At 45.6% G+C, this 20,242-nt stretch overlaps 2 protein-coding genes across 3 annotated transcripts in view; one reads left to right on the top strand and one right to left on the bottom strand.

Moving 5' to 3' along the window:
* LOC115128568 (endonuclease/exonuclease/phosphatase family domain-containing protein 1-like) overlaps positions 1-7,704 on the top strand; it is a 30,311-nt gene extending 22,607 nt beyond the window's left edge. The window contains exons 3-7 of the mRNA XM_029658501.2: positions 2,773-2,883; positions 6,138-6,266; positions 6,440-6,584; positions 6,743-6,937; positions 7,177-7,704. Of these exons, the coding sequence (XP_029514361.1) occupies positions 2,773-2,883; positions 6,138-6,266; positions 6,440-6,584; positions 6,743-6,937; positions 7,177-7,364 (768 nt within the window). The 3' untranslated portion in view covers positions 7,365-7,704. The remainder of the gene's footprint in view (positions 1-2,772; positions 2,884-6,137; positions 6,267-6,439; positions 6,585-6,742; positions 6,938-7,176) is intronic.
* A 3,009-nt stretch (positions 7,705-10,713) lies between these two features.
* Positions 10,714-20,230, bottom strand: LOC115128569 (putative tyrosine carboxypeptidase MATCAP2). 2 transcript variants are annotated; one of them, XM_029658502.2, is made up of 7 exons: positions 19,743-20,230; positions 17,599-18,355; positions 15,402-15,545; positions 14,941-15,073; positions 14,203-14,508; positions 13,149-13,246; positions 10,714-12,395 (listed from the first exon to the last, which is right to left on the bottom strand). In XM_029658502.2, exons 1-7 carry the CDS (start codon positions 19,823-19,825, stop codon positions 12,237-12,239), a joined length of 1,680 nt encoding a protein of 559 aa, XP_029514362.1. In that variant the 5' UTR covers positions 19,826-20,230; the 3' UTR covers positions 10,714-12,236. The 2 variants fall into 2 exon arrangements, with proteins under 2 accessions (XP_029514362.1, XP_029514363.1); XM_029658503.2 differs by having other exon boundaries at positions 17,599-18,359.
* Between the last annotated feature and the right edge of the window lie 12 nt (positions 20,231-20,242).

Below are 20,242 nucleotides of genomic sequence, written 5' to 3' on the forward strand. Positions count from 1 at the left end.
TCTATATAGTCAACACATCTATATAGTCAACACATTAATCTCTATATAGTCAACACATCTCTATATAGTCAACACATTAATCTCTATATAGTCAACACATCTATATAGTCAACACATTAATCTCTATATAGTCAACACATCTATATAGTCAACACATTAATCTCTATATAGTCAACACATCTATATAGTCAACACATTAATCTCTATATAGTCAACACTCTATATAGTCAACAGGTCTACATCTGTGAAGCTGCACCACACACTGACTAAACCAACAGTTTGAGTTGGCATGTTTACTAATAGTTGACATTTTTCACTCTTTAGTCACTCTAAGCACGTGAAGCAGTATTAGTCACTTTTTTTCCCTGTTTTGTAGCTAAGGAACCTTCTGTGGTTTGGTGAATTACTGAGCGATGAGGAGTCTTTTCCCCCAAAATATCAGTCTTGGTCTTATTCTAGTTGTTTACCAGACTTCGCTAGTTTGAAGTTCAAAACCACGACTTTGTCCACCTGACTGACATTAGGGACTTTCACACACACATTTTCTTAGCACAGTGTTATCCTTAACCCTGGGTTAAATCTGACCCAGAGGTGGCTTAAACAACATGCAGGAGTAGAGTAACATGGTGGGGTAGCCATCATCTAGCCAGTTGGTTACATCACAACACACCCACACTATTTACCATTTCACTCTCACACACACTAATACACACCCACACTTTCTCTCTTCCCGTTTCACACACCTACACACTTCCTTTGTTTTCTTTCCCTCAGACCTATATTATCTATTGACGCAACATGGTGGGCAGTGGACATGTTTTTATTTGCCACAGCGATTATTCCTTATTTCCATTAAAACTTGTAACGATTGGAAATTAAGCTTAATTTCCTCTTACTCACTGCTGCTAAAACAAGCGTGTGTGTGCCAGCCAGCCAGCCAGCCAGCCAGCTGGACTGTTATCCATACCAAGAGGATTCTGGCCACTGGAAATCTACGTCAGTAGCAGCATATCGGTTAGAAACAACAAATCGACAGGGTCTGGAAAATCTGAACTGTTATGCTTTGAATCCCAACCCTTCTGAGTGTGTGAAGTGGTATGTTGTCTACTCATGTTTCAAGCGTTGCTGCAGAGTAGAGACTGAGGAACTATAACTGAGCTGGAGAAAATGGACTGTCAGTCTGCCTGTGGTTGTCGGGAGTAACCTGTTAAAGTAGTTTTATTTTTTAAATAATGCGACTCAATCATATTCAGAATAAACACATTCAGGATAGATTTAAGAAATATTTCACAGCGCCTCCCTTTTTACTGCACTACACATCCGTGGTCTCCATGGAAGCTGGTTGAGAGAATGCCAAGAGTTTGCAAAGCTGTCAAGGCAAACAGTGGCTACTTTGAAGAACCTAATATAAATATATACAAAATATTTAGATTTTAACATTTTACTTTGGTTACTACATTATTCCATATTTGTTATTTCTTAGTTTTGATGTCTTAACTATTATTCCATAATGTAGAAAATAGTCCGAATAAGAACCCCTGGAATGAGTACTGTAGGTGTGTCAACTTTTGACTGGTACTGGGTGTAAGATATGTCTGTGTCTGTATCTCTCACTTGCGCACACACACACACACACACAGGTTTTGGGAGCTGTGCCAAGGCCTCCTCTATACCCATGTCTTGGTTCATCACTGGTTGAATTATGGCTGTGTGTTTGTTCAACCTAGAAATAGCTGCCTTCCATCCATCCTCATCTCTCTCCGTTTCTGCCGGATCCAGGCGTCATGACGATAGTAAATAGTTTGTTTTCTACCAGCTGCCATTTTGAAATGTTATTACATCCTTTATTATAGGCTGCTTGAGTTGGTGCTTGACATTAATATAGGGCCTGCAGGAGAGAATGATGGGGTATTTATTGATGATAGTCACTGGTAAAGGTAGCTTTCTTTCCCCAGTCAGAGAGACGGTATTAGCAGACAGTATGAGGATACACACACCCCTTAGTAGGAGAAAGTCAGACTGACAATAGGAGCAGTATGAGAGACCGGGAACTGACCTGATCCATGACAGTTGCTGAGGTCTCTTTCTCTCTGAACAGGAAGACAGGGAAGTGAGTGGATATAACCAGCATGAAATGACAGCTGTGCTATAGGTTAATTCATGTCACGGTCTTCAACAATCTCCATGGGTGGGGTGGAGGTGAGGGCTAGGTAAGAGCCAGGGAAGGGACCCTCTTCTTATGCCCCCATAGGGAAGCTCTCCCTCTGGGACCTGGTAGCAGGTCAGTCAAGGAATGCCAGACACAGTCTCAAAACCAAGTTTTCTTCTCCCATTCCATCACTGCCAACTTCTTCAGTGACCTCCCACATTACAACACTGCTGGTGTCTGAGGCACACTAAAATACATTTGGTCATTTTTCTTCTCTTTCCAAATCATATGGTACTACTTTAGGTCATTTCAAAAGATCATTTGAGGAGTCATTTCACTTCATACCAAAAACGGTGCTAATTTCAAGTCGTTAAATATCTGCTGTGACTATTTTAAAAACCGATTGTAGCGGATAAATAAACGCAGAGACAAAAATAGTGTGTTGACAGTAGTTGTGATCTACTACTGCTATGTCCAGTCAGCTGCTGTTTAACATGCCCCTACATCCATAGCATTGCCCACTGCATAGAAATAGAATGACTGAATGACTACTACACTATTTCTATGGTCTTCTGTCCAGTCTGGTGTTGTGTAATAATACAAATCCCTCTATTGTGTTGCAGTTCTGTGTGGAACTGAACCAGGGCTCGTTGGACAGCGTGAGGAAGTGGAGAGGACCACGGGGGGTCTGGAAGAGTACCGTCTCTGAGAAACCCACAGTACTGTCCAACAAGGTAAGGAGACTTGTGACCTCACTGCACGAAACACACATTTCTTCTCTCTTTCTTGCTTCTCTTCCCCTCTCTCTCTCTTTCCGTCTCTCTCCCGCTCTGTTTCTTCCACCCCAGCCCCTCTTACAATCTCACATCCCATCTGAAACGGACCACCCATCTCAATTAGTTCACACAGCCCAGAAGTAAACAGACATTACTGAAAAATGTGCTAACCCTTTACGCTCAAACATAACCTCTTTACTAAGGGTCTGTTAACACTGACCAGACGTGGCACAATAGATCCCTTGATCTAAGGCCTGCTGTAGTGGTCAAAGGTCAGATGGTCTAGTACAGTATGATTAAAGCTGGTTGATTTATGGGACCCTTCGAGAGGCCCTTTCTGTTCCCATAATGTCTGTCCAACACCATAAAGAATCTCTGAGGGCACACACACTCTGTCTTCCCAAACACCACAAGGACTAGATAGCAGTGCTTAACCTCCAAGGAAGCCCGTCTTGAAATTGACCCTTGAAGTAAACTTGAGCTTTATTCTGTCTCTGTGCCTGATGGGTCCTGTCAAGTAAGAAGGATTATACAGATAATGTGGAGGGGGGTCAGTAAACAAACCCTCCTAGTCCTCCCCTCTGACCACACTTACTGTCAGCCTCCCAGCCCTGTCCTCCCCTCTGACCACACTTACTGTCAGCCTCCCAGCCCTGTCCTCCCCTCTGACCACACTTACTGTCAGCCTCCCAGCCCTGTCCTCCCCTCTGACCACACTTACTGTCAGCCTCCCAGCCCTGTCCTCCCCTCTGACCACACTTACTGTCAGCCTCCCAGCCCTGTCCTCCCCTCTGACCACACTTACTGTCAGCCTCCCAGCCCTGTCCTCCCAGCCCTCTGACCACACTTACTGTCAGCCTCCCAGCCCTGTCCTCCCCTCTGACCACACTTACTGTCAGCCTCCCAGCCCTGTCCTCCCCTCTGACCACACTTACTGTCAGCCTCCCAGCCCTGTCCTCCCCTCTGACCACACTTACTGTCAGCCTCCCAGCCCTGTCCTCCCCTCTGACCACACTTACTGTCAGCCTCCCAGCCCTGTCCTCACCTCTGACCACACTTACTGTCAGCCTCCCAGCCCTGTCCTCACCTCTGACCACACTTACTGTCAGCATGAAATCCCTCCCTCTCCTAGTCCTCACCTCTGACCACACTTACTGTCAGCCTCCCAGCCCTGTCCTCACCTCTGACCACACTTACTGTCAGCATGAAATCCCTCCCTCTCCTAGTCCTCACCTCTGACCACACTTACTGTCAGCCTCCCAGCCCTGTCCTCCCCTCTGACCACACTTACTGTCAGCCTCCCAGCCCTGTCCTCACCTCTGACCTCTAGTACTGTCAGCATGAAATCCCTCCCTCTCCTAGTCCTCCCCTCTGACCACACTTACTGTCAGCCTCCCAGCCCTGTCCTCACCTCTGACCACACTTACTGTCAGCATGAAATCCCTCCCTCTCCTAGTCCTCACCTCTGACCACACTTACTGTCAGCCTCCCAGCCCTGTCCTCCCCTCTGACCACACTTACTGTCAGCCTCCCAGCCCTGTCCTCACCTCTGACCTCTAGTACTGTCAGCATGAAATCCCTCCCTCTCCTAGTCCTCCCCTCTGACCACACTTACTGTCAGCCTCCCAGCCCTGTCCTCACCTCTGACCTCTAGTACTGTCAGCATGAAATCCCTCCCTCTCCTAGTCCTGCCACTGTCAGCCTTCCAGCCTCCCTCTCCTAGTCCTGCCACTGTCAGCCTTCCAGCCTCCCTCTCCTAGTCCTGCCACTGTCAGCCTTCCAGCCTCCCTCTCCTAGTCCTGCCACTGTCAGCCTTCCAGCCTCCCTCTCCTAGTCCTGCCACTGTCAGCCTTCCAGCCTCCCTCTCCTAGTCCTGCCACTGTCAGCCTTCCAGCCTCCCTCTCCTAGTCCTGCCACTGTCAGCCTTCCAGCCTCCCTCTCCTAGTCCTGCCACTGTCAGCCTTCCAGCCTCCCTCTCCTAGTCCTGCCACTGTCAGCCTTCCAGCCTCCCTCTCCTAGTCCTGCCACTCTCTCCTAGTCTTGCCACTGTCAGCATTCCTCTCCTAGTCTTGCCATTGTCAGCCTTCCTGCCATTGTCAGCCTTCCTGCCATTGTCAGCCTCCCTCTCCTAGTCTTGCCACTGTCAGCATCCCTCTCCTAGTCTTGCCACTGTCAGCCTTCCTGCCATTGTCAGCCTCCCTCTCCTAGTCTTGCCACTGTCAGCATCCCTCTCCTAGTCTTGCCACTGTCAGCCTTCCTGCCATTGTCAGCCTCCCTCTCCTAGTCCTGCCACTGTCAGCCTTCCTGCCATTGTCAGCCTTCCTCTCCTAGTGCTGCCACTGTCAGCCTTCCTGCCATTGTCAGCCTCCCTCTCCTAGTGCTGCCACTGTCAGCCTTCCTGCCATTGTCAGCCTCCCTCTCCTAGTGCTGCCACTGTCAGCGTCTGCAGTTTGTCAAGGAGCCGTATTGTATTGTGAAGATACTCTGGAATGGAGCTATAACTCTTCTGCTGCTGCTCTGACCTGTTCACTATAGAGCAGGATCTCCGTGTACGATTCGATTAGTTTTTATAATGGCTTTTGGTGTGTGTGTGTGTGTGGTGCAATTTGATTCGTTTTTGTGCAAGTGTTTGTGTCTGCTTTCTGCACACGGTTTAGAAAGCTCCATTGAATTAGCAGCAGGAAGATGTAGCCAGTGGCTATCATATCTGTCTGAGGCTCCGCTGCAGTGGCCTTGTTCTCTGGCTTTAATTATCTAACAGACACACGTCTGTCTGTTTCTCGCTCTCTGTCGCTCTCTCTATCTGTCTGTCTGTGATGCTGACCATGTCTCACCCTCCTGTTAACCCCCCCCCCATTACCCCAGCACATGATCCCCTCCTGCCCCAGTGGCAGACCCACCAGAACTCAGAGAGGCCTATACTTCCCTAGGTGAGAGACCTCATTTAACTAACAGAGAGGAGAACTGAAGATACAGCCATGCCTTCATCTTCAGTATACAGGCCAGACATCCCCAGGCTCTCTATATTTACAGAGGGCAGATCAGGAAACACTTAGCCTCCCCCTTCTCCCTAATAATATAGAGACTGAGTTCAGGCTTTGGGAACTTCACTGAAAACTGAGTTGACTCCAATTCTGGTTCAAGGGTTTTCTGGAAGTTTGACTAGTCTCCTTTCTTCACTGCTGTCTGTCTGTTGTCATCTCTTCCATCAGGGAGTCTGTTATTCTGGGTTCCTGTGGGACAGCTCTTCTGGGATCGACCTGAAAGATGCTTCTGTCCTGGAGAGTCCTGTTGTCAACGGCAACGGGAAACACGCCCGGCCGTATCTTGCCCACTTTTATGTAAGTCAACAGGGAGTGTGTGTTTTGTGGGATCTCCCTATGCTGAAATGTTGATCATAAAATGACTGTAACAGAATGCATTACTCATTTTATTGCCCCTATCAATACCATTATAACCATAAAATGTCCTGCCGGAGAGACTAACATTATGTTAATGATTAATATGTGACTAGATTGGATCGTCTGAGCTGACGATTGTCAATGTCCACATGAGAGCTCCGGCCGTGTCTGGGGCTGAGGAGTCCAACGTTAGGAACCACCACTCGGAGGAAGTCAAGGCCCACAGACTGACCTCTAGTATCCAGAAGGCACTGAAAGGTCAGTAGCTAAAGGTCACCCTATTCTGTCTTTTCAAAACTTATGTCCTCTTTCTCTTTCATTATTCTTACCCTCTTTCTCTTCCTCAGTGGGTTATTGCATTAGGTTATTTGACGTCGCTACATGGCTAATGTCCATCTGTGGTTTCTGTGTGACAGTTCAGAAGGGCCTGGTGGTGTTGGGGGACTTTGGCCTTTCCCCCCAGAGCAGTGAGCTAGATCAGCTGAGGAAGGAGCGGCTGAGCCCCCTGGTTCCCCCCAACATGTTCACCAACATCAGCACCCGCTTCCCCCAGGGCTCCCTCTGTCTGGACAACATCTGGGTCAGCAAGTCACTGAAGAAGATCTACGCAGGTACGTCTGTCTGTCTACAGATGTAGCTGTGTGTGTCAGAATATGTAGCATTCTTACCGTTCTAGTTATGCCCACTGCGATAAGATACCAATCTAACCATTGGCACATGAATGCTCGATTTGCATTTCTGTTATTGTGATGAGCTTGGCTATGGGGTGATTTGAGTGACACCAAGAATTTTATCTGAATGTTTAACCTCTGACCTGTATGTATCTCCATGTATATGCTGCCCCCTGCAGGTCATTGCGTGGTGGTGCGGGAGGGCCTGACCAACCCCTGGATACCTGACAACTGGTCGTGGGGCGGGGTGGCGTCCGACCATTGTCCTGTCATGGCCGAGTTCTTTGTGGACGTGGCGCTGAAGGAGCTGAGAAACAGAGTTAGCGTGGTAGAGAGAGGCGAAAGTATGTCGAAACACGAACGGTGACGACCACTCGCAGGCGCCACGGACATACAGATGTGGCGGTTGTGGAGGGAGATTGTGACATCATGACATGTCAAACTGACCTGACTTTGCTCTGGACTAGATCCTGCTTTGGTCTGGTTTTTGCAGTGGAGCAAAGGGTGGATTTACCTGACAAATGTGAACTGAAGCACCGAGATTGCCTTTTTAGTTTCCTTTATCAATGTACAGACTACCATGACATTGTTTTGGAGTAAATCATTTAAGAGGTGTGTGTGTGTATATATATGTATGTTATAGACAGACATGAGTGTGCCAAAAACATTTTTAATATGTATATGAAATAAAAGGAAATTAACAGACATTCCCTTTGTGTCCAGTCGACTGATCTTAGATATGAGATCCAACCACCGGAGCCCAAGCTTGTTCAATACAATATGATACAAGCAAACACAACTAATGTGAATTTCACATGATTCTGTTGTACTTGTGCCTGTGACCTACCTAGTGGCTGTAGCTTATAGCTTGCACACTGCTGCACAGTAATACTAGTACATTTAAGTCAGTGAGTGAAATGGGAGGTTGGAGCTTAGCTGTTGAAGCCATTTAAAGCTGTTCTATTAATGTGTGTGTGTGTGGAAAAAATGAGGAAATTTGGCATGGAGCCCAGCAACCAATTACTAGCTTCTTTCAACACAGTCTGACCAGATGAAGATAGCATACAGTGTGTGTATGCATACACACACAAATAACTCTGAACTACTGTATACAGTGCCTTCAGAATGTATTCACACCACTTTACTTTTTCTACATTTTGTGCTATGTGGGATTAAAATGGATTGAAATGTCATTTCTTGTCAATTACACAACATACTGTTTTCTTTTTAAATGAAAAATAAACCCTAATATATCTTAATTACGTAGGGGGTTGAACACTTGAGTCTACATGTTAGGCTCGCCTTTTGCAGCGACTACAGCTGTGAGTCTTTCTGGGTAAGTACCTCACAAAAATGTACAGATGCACCATTGACAGCATCCTGTCGGGCTATATCACTTCCTGGTACGGCGACTGCACTGCCCACAACCGCAGGGCTCTCCAGAGGGCGGTGCGGTCTGCACAATGCATGACCATGTGCACTGCCTGCCCTCCAGGACACCCACAGCACCCGATGTCGCAGGAAGGCCAAAAAGATCAAGGACATCAACCACCTAAGCCGTGGGCTGTTCACCCCTCTATCATCCCGAAGGTGGCCAGTGCATCAAAGTGGAGACTTAAAAACAGCGATCTTAAATAGCCATCACTAGCTGGCCTCCACCCAGTACCCTGACCTGAACTTCTTCACTGTCCGTAGCTGGCTACCACCCGGTTACTCAACCCTGCACCTAAGATGCTGTTGCCCTATGTACGTATATAGACATGGAATCACTAGTCACTTTAATAATGTTTACATACTGTTTTAACGATTTAATTTAGTAGCAGTCAAAAGTTTAGATACACCTACTCATTCAAGGCTTTTTCTTTATTTTTACTATTTTCTACATTGTAGAATAATAGTTAAGACATCCAAACTATGAAGTAACACATGGAATCATATAGTAACTTTTTTTTTTAAACAAATCAAAATATACATGTATTTTAGATTCTACAAAGTAGCCACCATTTGCCTTGTAGACAGCTCTGCATACTCTTGGCATTCTCTCAACCAGCTACACCTGGAATGCTTTTCCAACAATCTTGAAGGAGTTCCCACATATGCTGAGCACTTGTTGACTGCTTTTCCTTCACTCTGCAGTCCAACTCATCCCAAACCATCTCAATTAGGTTGAGGTCGGGTAACCTGATGAAGCACCATCACTCTCCTTCTTTGTCTAATAGCCCTTTCACAGCCTGGAGGTGTGTTGGGACATTGTCCTGTTGAAAAACAAATGATAGTCCCACTAAGCGCAAACCAGATGGGATGGCGTATCGCTGCAGAATGCTCTGGTAGCCATGCTGGTTAAGTGTGCCTTAAATTCTAAATAAATCACAGACAACATCACCAGCAAAGCACCATCACACCACCTCCTCCATGCTTCACTGTGGGAACCACACATGCAGAGATCATCCGTTCACCTACTCTGTGTCTCACAGACACAGCGGTTGGAACCAAAAATCTCAAATTTGGACGACTCCGACCAAAGGACAGATTTCCACCAGGATAATGTCCATCGCTTATGTTTCTTTGCACAAGCAAGTCTCTTCTTATTGGTGTCCTTTAGTAGTGGTTTCTTTGTAGCAATTCGACCATGAAGGCCTGATTCACACAGTCTCCTCTGAACAGTTGATGTTGAGATGTCTGTTACTTGAACTCTGTGAAGTGTTTATTTGGGCTGCAGTCTGAGGTGCAGTTAACTCCAATGAACTTCTGCAGCAGAGGTAACTCTGGGTCTTCCTTTCCTGTGGACGACTCGTGAGAGCCAGTTTCATCATAGCGCTTGATGGTTTTTGCGACTGCACTTGAAGAAACTTTCAAAGTTGTTGAAATGTTTCGGATTGACTGACCTTCATGTCTTAAAGTAATGATTGACTGTCATTTTTCTTTGCTTATTTGAGCTGTTCTTGCCATAATATGGACTTGGTCTTTTACCAAATAGGGCTATCTTCTGTATACCACCCCTACCCTACCAACTGATTGGCTAAAATGCATTAAGAAGGAAATAAATTCAACAAATTAACTTTCAACAAGGCACACCTGTTAATTGAAATGCATTCCAGGTGACTATGGTTACTATTGCTCAATACTGGTGGTCACATTAGCTCCTTTTGTAATATTCATGATTCTACTTTCATCATTGACATGATGTTGGGGGCTACGTTTACGCTTGATATCCGTTTTTAAGTGATTCTTCACATTTCAGTCAAATCACATCTCTCCCTTATGGAGTTGTGGAGAAAGTAGCAGACGTGACGGTCCTCTAGTGGTGAAAAATGTGGACTGCAGAGGCCTCCCCTCCTTCAGCCCAGCCACACTTCAGCTGTCACCCCTGTCCTAAAAACATCTAACCCACTTCGACCAAACAAGCCTCTAAAACAAAATGTCTCTGTGAAATATTTATGGTTGGCTTCCAAGCCATGTGAAATACACTTCACGCCCTAACAAAATGAAAACTATTAACTGGAGCAGAGTGGAAGCCCAGGATAAGAGGCCCTGTTCTTGTGGGTCGTGTGGACAGAGGCCAATTGTCCAGCATGTCAGTGCTTGTAGGTGCCTTTCAACATGGAGCCCCAATGGAGTCCAGTTTCACAGTGAAACCTGAGATGAATGAATGGGACAAGGTGACTTCAACACCTCTGGCCCCAGATTAAGAACAGATAGAGACACAAAGCCAAGTCTCCAAGGTGATAAATCCACTTTATTAGGGATTCCCAGGGCTTCAGTGACCATCAGGAGGCATTCAAATACAGTACAGTTACAGTACAATACAATACACAGTGCAATGTCACTTATAAACACTAGTGCTCATCATACAGTTAGATCATACCCAGGGCCATTTGTGGTGAAGTAGCGGCAGCAAACATGCTACCTACATCAGGTCAAAGTTATCCTGGTCCCAGATCAGTTTGTGCTATCCTGCCAACTCCTATGGTCATTGTAAATAACTATTGGCAAGAGAGCACAAACTGATCTAAGACCAGGCTAGTTGAAAGTGTCAATTGAACAATATTTATCAAATATCACAGTGTTCAGTTCTCAAAACACGTACCAAAAGCCAGAAAATCAACAACCTGTCAATCATGTTTGACACAAAGGAGAAAAACATTACAGTACAATATTAGTTACAGCCTGCCTTTAAAAACACTAGGCCTATTGGTTTGTTTTAAAATGCAGGAGGGAGAGTTCATCAGTGTAAGGTTATAAGGTTATCTCTAAGGAAACTGCCAGAAATAAAGCAGTTCAACGCTGGAGAAAAAAGTGCAAATCGTAAGAAAGTGGTTGTTTTGGAGGGATTGCTGCGCCAAGGTAACCTCTTGCAGGATATGTCAACAGGGCACAAATACATATGAATCGCAATGCATTTCTATGCTGTCCCAATCCTACTATCTCAGCACTATGCTGCCGTCTTGTGCTTCATTAGTTTTGCCTCTTCCACATGCCTTTCTCCACTGTGACCTGGTCACATCATGAGTCAATGTTGTGCTTTTATGATACCATAGCCGTCTCTCTTCTGTATGTCTCTCACTGCAGCCCGACCCTGACAAACACACACACTCTCTGGTTCATGGGTCATTACCTGAACATCAACTATAACAACAGCAACCAACCAGTACGGTAAAACTCTGTTTAGAAACATTAGTATAGGAACCCCTTAGTCTTTTGAACAGGAGATTGAAAATGCAATTACACTTGGCTTTGGGGTGCATATAGAAATGGAGAGAGAAACCCCACATACAATACAGTACACTGCACAAGTCATGCCACGTCACACAGCTACCATATGTGGTGGAAAGCCAGTTTACAACCAGGAAATGACATCATCATGACATCACATGCAATTTTGCCTGTTGGGGATGGTACTGGTGGTGAGATGCAGGAATGTCACTGTGAATGATGCCACTGACTTTAATGAGGTTCCGGTAGCTCATTAGCTTGGTGGAGGTAAGGTGTGCTGGAGGGTCGGGGGTCACCTCTTTCTGGGCATGCTCAGATGAGGAGCGTATCATCACTTCTCATAGGGTACCCGGGCCAGAAGGACCCGCACATTCACTTACTTCAACACATACCTCATAACAACCTCTAAGCCTTTGTTATATACATAACGTTTCAATCCCAAATGGATCTTGGTCAGGTTGCTGTTAACCTGTACAAGCTATGTGTTGGAGTAACTGAGTGGGCAGGCCCTCTACTCCTCTATGTCTCAGATGAGCACCCTGAGCTCCTCGTCAGTCAGCTGGTTGACCTCCATGATCTTCTCCAGCTGTTCAGCGTAGCACGCCATGTCCTGCAAAAAGTGAGGTATCCTCACATGCTCCATCAGCGCCAGGCCTTTCAGACGATCCACGTCCTCGTACGACACCTGGGCAGGCAGGCAGACAGGAACAATCAAGATGGAAATCATGTGAATGTATTTTAGAACAAGCAAAATAAAACAGACAGACAGAAACAATCAAGATGGAATTTGTGCTAATTTAATAAAATAAGGTTTCTATTAAGCAGGGAGTGCCAGTGGCCAACCCCCTCCTGGCAGGCTTTTGTTCCAGCCTTACTCTAACACACCTGGAACTGCCCTGATGAGCAGCTCATTGATGTGTTCGAGCAGGGCAGGAACAAAAGCCTGCATACCAAGTAGCTCTCTAGGGGGTTGGCCACCTGTGCTATACAGATAAGCCTAGGAGGACAGACAGCAGTAACACTGGAAGCACATCTGTGTGAAACACAGAGTCATGTGTTCCCTCCCTATGCCTGAAGTCATTCTTCTTCTCAGGCAGAATCACATGGTCTGCTCTGCTCTCTCATACAGCTGTAGTTACATAAGCTTATTCAACCTGGCATCTCATTCAATTTCATGTGCAAATAAGCATTGTCGTTATGATGAAGGAGAGAGGAAGAGAGGAGAATAATATGAAAGCTGTGCAGTCAAACACATCCAACGTATTGCCTTTGTCTCCTGTCTGCAGTGTAATGAAAACCCTTTGAAGAATAATCATTATGCACAAAAAGGCATAGGATGCAGACCATAGAATAAGAATTGGTTACCTTGTTAGCCGGTTAGGCAGCCTCCTGATAAACCTACTCTAGTCTGACACATTAAACAGACCCCGTTACCCACCTTCCCCAGGGACATGAGCAGCTGGAAGTTAATCCTCTCTCTGTGTCTTAGGATCTTCAGGATGCCGTCCAGGTACACCTGGTCCTTCCTGAAACAGCCTGAAATATACAACAAGCCCATCAAGATGACAGCAGTACGTACTGAAACAAGCTGAAATATACAACAAGCCCATCAAGATGACAGCAATACGTACTGAAACAAGCTGAAATATACTACAAGCCCATCAAGATGAGAGCAGTACGTACTGAAACAAGCTGAAATATACAACAAGCCCATCAAGATGACAGCAGTACGTACTGAAACAAGCTGAAATATACAACAAGCCCATCAAGATGACAGCAGTACGTACTGAAACAAGCTGAAATATACTACAAGCCCATCAAGATGACAGCAGTACGTACTGAAACAAGCTGAAATATACAACAAGCCCATCAAGATGACAGCAGTACGTACTGAAACAAGCTGAAATATACAACAAGCCCATCAAGATGACAGCAGTACGTACTGAAACAAGCTGAAATATACAACAAGCCCATCAAGATGACAGCAGTACGTACTGAAACAAGCTGAAATATACAACAAGCCCATCAAGATGACAGCAGTACGTACTGAAACAAGCTGAAATATACAACAAGCCCATCAAGATGACAGCAGTACGTACTGAAACAAGCTGAAATATACAACAAGCCCATCAAGATGACAGCAGTACGTACTGAAACAAGCTGAAATATACAACAAGCCCATCAAGATGACAGCAGTACGTACTGAAACAAGCTGAAATATACAACAAGCCCATCAAGATGACAGCAGTACGTACTGAAACAAGCTGAAATATACAACAAGCCCATCAAGATGACAGCAATACGTACTGAAACAAGCTGAAATATACAACAAGCCCATCAAGATGACAGCAGTACGTACTGAAACACCCAAGGCCTGGTAGAAAATGCTGACTCCAGTAGGATACAAAGCTAAAGCTAGAGATAAGTGTGTGCCTGCATGCAGGAATGCCTATGTATGGGCGTGTGAACAAATGTGTGTCTGTGTTAGTTACCAGGCTGTGCGGTGTCGCTCTGCCCCCTCTTGGCTCGTACACAGTAGTCCCAGCGTGTGTTGGGTTCCTGGACGAAGCGTCCCAGGCTGTGGAACAGCTGAGAGAAGGACATGCGGCTGGCCTGGTACACAGTGTAGTAGAGCAAGGCAGCCCTCCACAGGGTAGGGTCCTTACGGAACAGGACAGAGTGGATGCTGGCCAGCCCCTCCTCAGTAGGGTTCAAAGGTCGGAGGTTGTGCTTTTTCCTTCCGACTCCGCTGCTCCACGGCTGCTGGGCGTTGTTGATGCCCCGGAAGTAGTGTGTGCCTGGGGAGAGGGCACAGACACAGGAAATGACCACAGTGGCTATATTGCACCAACAGGGTGAAGAGACCCATTGACAATATACTTGGAAGCTGAACTCATCCTCAAAAAAATAACTGTGCTGCTGAGTACAGCAGAACAGACTAGTGGGCCGAGGCAGCACACAGCAAGTTCAGTATTGAGTGGACCAGTACCATGAGTAATGATTGTGTTCATTTAAATGTGCTGTGGTTGAGTATGTGCTTCTTATGAACCAAGACATGTTTTGAACCTAACACTCCTGAGCCATTCTCCGTGATCCAGGAGAAACTCTGTGCATCGAAAGACCCTTGAAAGACATTACTGTTTGGCTGTAATACTGGAAAAACACTGGGATTTGTGCACCTCTTGACAAAACTAAGCATGATAGAGGTATAATGGAGTTATACTACCCACTGATCTCATGTCGTAGCATGCCCTCCAGCCAGTGTTCCCGGGCTGTGGCAATGTTGATGGTCAGAGTAGGCCGGCTGTTCACCACCGTCATGGACGCTCTGGAGAGGAGGTCGTCTGTCACATTGACCACTATCTGACAACAGACAGAGGGAGTGATGTTGAGACTCACTTTATATGGAGCACTATCTGGTAAAGACACCACAGAGAGATATGTAGTTATGGAATGTGTACCTTAATAAGCGCTACGGTACCAAAGCAGGATATGGGGTTACTATGTGAGGAGGGAGCTGTGTGGCGGTTACGTCATATGAGGGAATTGTTCTGATTGGGGTGTGCAGAATGTTAATGTTAAAACATAGCTGACCCAGGATCTGTGGTAAGGGGTACCTTCTACCTTTATCCAGGTAAAAGTTGCCCTTGACCACAGATCTAGGATCAGATTACTCAAGACGCTCTCTCACCTCCCCAATACAGCCCTCCTTTTCCATGTACTTCTTGACCAGGTACCAGATCCGGCCCTTGGTGAGCAAGTTTCCCCCTGTGGCCTGCTCAAACTTCTCATAGTTCCCATACTTCTGGAGGGCCAACTCCATGATACGCACCGCCTGTAGGGAGAGACACAATGACATGCCGTCAACTAACAGACAACATTAGGCTCAAATCTAATGATGGACTCCGGTATTATCTTGGTAAGGATACAGCTATAAAGGCTTGATTCCATTCGAGTGCAACTTGTGTTCAGATAATAATGAGGGAAATAACAAGAACTTGTCTCGTCCTTCAGTTGATTTGTTTGAAGGGACATACTGCATAGAAAACAGCTCCCTATAATTAGGAATTATCGGGGATGGGCAACTTTAATGGGGGTTGGGGACTCTAAAAATCTGAACTCATCATGAGGGGCCACACTTGCCCCTAAGTTTTAGAGTTCATTTTGTGCAATTCCACACATGTTGCCATAGGGTGTAGAGAAAATGCCATTTTACAGCTAATTTCCTACAATTCTACACATTTCACCACAGGGCTTTAATTTGCTCTTGATTACTTCACATTTAGATAGCAGTCCGCTAGAATAACTTAACAATCGACAAATGTTTTGCTGACATGGGCTAATTGAGTGACTATCAGTGACTGATATAACAATAGAAAAACTGTTGATTTTTGAATTCGCACCTTGAGCAGGGCCCTGTGCGCTGCCAGTTGCCCCTCCCTGAGCTATATAAATAGCTCCCTATTGGGAATAGCACTTGGAGTCATTTTGTCCAGTAGCCAGGCTGGGCAGAACAGGTCAGTGCTTTCTCTATTCTCTCTAGTGTGTGTTCAGGGCTGTGGACTAGGCTTAAGAGACAGTCCCTACTCTCTACAGGTCATTAGAGATCATCCTCTCTCTCGCCCCAGCACACATGCCACAGAGATCAAGTAGAGACCAGAAATCAAGTCAGTTCTGTGAAATGTACAGTAACTGGAGTTGTTATGCAATAGTACAATTACCTGTTCACATCACATAGAGTAAATCAGTTTCTAAAGTTGGGCAGATAGCCTAATTTGTGTTTCATCGTTTATTTAAGTTTAATAACAGTTCATTCTGATCATGGAGTATGTAACAAAAAAGGTGTCCTTTTCTACATTAAATCTACATCAGTAGAATGAATGGACACACAGTTGTACATACTGGGAGTGTGTAAAACAAGACTGGTGCCAGGAGTGGAAGAAAGAAAACATGATAGCACAAACTGCAATATCCTCCACAGGATCACTTTACAGTGCATTTCCTGTAGTCTTCACTCAACTAAAGAGGCTGCCATATGTTACTATCAGTATACTAGTGTTACCCAGGTAGCTAGTATGCAACAGAACACCTCAGGGGATGCTACTAAGTTCAAACCGCACTCGAAACACTAGACCAGACTACATTTTATTAATTCTACAGAACTATAATTTAGACAGAGGCCTATCTATTACAATCCTTGTGATTTACAGTAGTACTCATTACTTTAAAGCATAAACCTCGGGCCTTTTATTGGAAACGTATTTGTCCCTCAATTCATTCTTGTAGCTCTGCTAACTATCTATGTATCGTACAAAGATGTGCATTCCTATTCATGTATCCATTAAGCTTTTACGGCGTCTGATTTCTCTTGTCTTTCCTGTTGGCGTAATCACAACATGACTTTTAACATACTCAACTATTGATCTGTCGGTAGAGTAGCTTGTTGGATATCTGCCCAGAATAAGGGCTAATGTGGATATCCATTTGATACATACTAATGTGGATAGATATTTTCTGCCTCAACCCTACAGCTCAGACAGAGAGAGCACTGGTGTCTTTTTCTATCTCCTGACTGGTGTGCTAAGCTGGAGTTTTAAAGCAAGTTTTTCCCAAATAATCCATCCAATCTTGTCTGACAGGATTTGTCTGCTACCTGGTTGCGTGGCTTTCACTGAGTGGCCAGATTTACTTCAGCTCAGTCTACCTCTTGCCTTTGCTGAAAATAGTTGTATAAAACCTGTGTCCCATTCCTGGCCTTACACTTACCTGTGACAGTAATTGACATGGTAGTTCACTCCCCACCTCTCCACTGTGTTAGCTGATGTGTAGGTAGATTTCTGGTTTAAAATGGCCGAAAAGTGCTATTAATTCATTAACATGGGTCTCACCTGTGTCAGAAAGCGGTCGGAGGCGTTGTTGTGGCGAGCCAGCACCAGCGGAGACACAGGGTTGCTGTACTCAAACTGAGGATTGTAGCTGAAGTCCGACTTGAAGAACTTCACCTTCTCCTTCTCCACGTTGGACGGCTTGATGGCAGTGAGGATGCAGAGCTTCTTGACCCCGGCGTTCTCCCCTTCCCGTATCACCCCTCCTCTGGGCAGAGAGGGCAGCTTGGTACGGGGTGAGCTGGTGAAGCATGTTTTCCGGGGCCGGGAGACAGGGCTGGGGGACAGGCACGTGGTGCTACCCAGGACCTTGATGCTGTGGGCTGGCTTGGGCCCGCTGGGGAAGCCCCCTGAGGCGGAGGAGAAGACATGGTGGTGGGAGGAGAGCCTGGTGTCTCCGCTGCCCTGCTGGCCCAACAGTAACAGAGGAGTTACAGACGGATGGCGGTGGCTGTCGTGTGACCTGCAGGTTGTAGAGGCACATCTCACAGTCTTCTTGGGCCTGCGGTACGGGGAGTGCTTGGGGCTCTGTCTCTCCTCCTCCTCGGCCTGCAGGAGTACATTGTAGCTGCTGGTTCCCGTGGTGAAGAGGTCCTTGAGGATGCTGGAGGACAGCTTCTCCAGGCACACCTGAGTGGGGCTCACAGGCCGCTTGTCTGGCACCCTGGGGCTCGAGTACTTCTTAGAGATCTCCATCTCTACCGGCACCATCGAGCTAAGGAGGAACTTCTTAGACTGCTCCATCTCTGGCCAATGGAGCCTTTCTGAAACAACAAGTGATGATGACTGACCGAGGGTTGAGTCAGTAATGCTGACGCAGCAGCTTACTTATTTTAGATTCTCTCACTCACTCGCTGAACAGTACCTACATAGAATAATCCTCTTACAGAACAAGACACAGAGGAGTGTCTTCAGTCTGCAGCCAGTTCAGCTCTAAAGCTAGACTTATGTGAATTGTGTCATGTGTGCGTGTGTTGTTCAGAGAACCCTAACAGAGGATTATTCAATAGCTCAGAAGGTGATATCATCGGTTTGGGTTTGCAGTGCAACACTGACTCAATCAGCCTCGGGCAATAAAGGCTGCTACTATCCTCCTCCCCTTCATACAATCACAGTGCATAGACCTTAAATGGACATATCCAACATACTCTGCAGTTACAGCTTTATAGCAATTGTATCAGCAGTCCTTAGTGGGACTAGCAACTATGCTTCATTGATTTCTCTATGCACAAAGCAGTCAGTTATGATGTAGGCCTAGTCACCTAATTATTCCCATCATGTCTCCAGAGTCTGACAGGGTAGCAGCCCTTGTGCAGAGCCTTGTGTCCTGACCTCCAGTGGGATGGCTGGATGACCAGGAGCATCATCACACTCTGTATAACCACTCTGTTCAGACAGGAGCGCTGATGTGGAAGTCATGCAACCACTGCACTAACAACACAACCACTTCAGGGCTTCAGCAGATCACATGGCAACAACAGATTTGAAAACAAACCATTCCAGATAACATTGCCAAGCTGAATCATTCCAAAAGATAAGGGAGTCAGTAGCTGGTCACAGAACAAATACATTAAGAATGGATAAATATCCCTTTTGACCATGTCAATGTTTTCTGCTTTATTACAGCAACAGGTGTCTTTTGCAGTTCTTCTACAAAATAATTGTCGTGGTGCACTGCAAAATAGCTTCGATTTTTGAGGAAGTATAGTACCGACAAGTAATGCAGTACAATAGCTACTGGAAGTTAGAATGATTATTTAGACTGTTATAACAATTTGGCTGTACTTTTATATAGCTATTTATTTGAATGTGTGATTTTATTTAAAGTGACGTTGGGCGTCTTGAAAAGCGCTTAAAAAAATATTATTATTAAGCATGTAATTACTTTATGACAGCTTTGTAATTATGTCTAAAATAACATTTGCAGAATGATAGGAAAATGGAGCATATATGCAACACAACTGTTATAGCCCTAATAACGAAGACACTTTAAAATCATCATAAAGTATGCTTAGCTACATAACAGTAACCAATAAAGCATTGTATCTGTTTGAAGTTCCGTGTGTTTCTGTTGCTGCCGGCGTTCTGACCAGGTTGGACATATTCAAGTGAATTCAAGGCATAACACAGATCAAGTGCATACATACCAGTGACGTTTATTGATTCGAGCATCCTCTGAGACTTTGTTCTGCGGACAAACACTTGACAACGTCTTCCAAGCAAAAAACATTAGCTTGCTATTATAGCTAGCAATTAACGTTAGCTAGCTAACAAGCTTGCCAACAGTCACTAACCTAACCTAGCTCGCTAGTTAGCTAGGTCAAACTGAACACGACTAGCTGGCTATGGTCGATAACAGCAGCTACCCCAGCTAGCAGAGAGCGTCCTCCGTTGAGCTCCTCGGCATCAGTCGTGTCGCTGTAGTTCTGGAGCTGTGACAAGATACGAGCTGTTTCCATGGTGCCCCGGCAACGTCACACAGAAACACTTGTGCTTCTGTGAGATTGTTATTTTCAGTAAAAATAAGAGACAAGATTGTTTGTGTCATTATAGTTTATACATAGTTTATACTAATGTATCGCTGAATATAGAGCCTTGAATGTGCAGGATACAGCTAAGTAAGCTGTCCCATGGCTTTGTGTGGTTG

Source organism: Oncorhynchus nerka, linkage group LG4 (genome assembly GCF_034236695.1).
Source record: "Oncorhynchus nerka isolate Pitt River linkage group LG4, Oner_Uvic_2.0, whole genome shotgun sequence".
NCBI lineage: Eukaryota > Metazoa > Chordata > Actinopteri > Salmoniformes > Salmonidae > Oncorhynchus > Oncorhynchus nerka.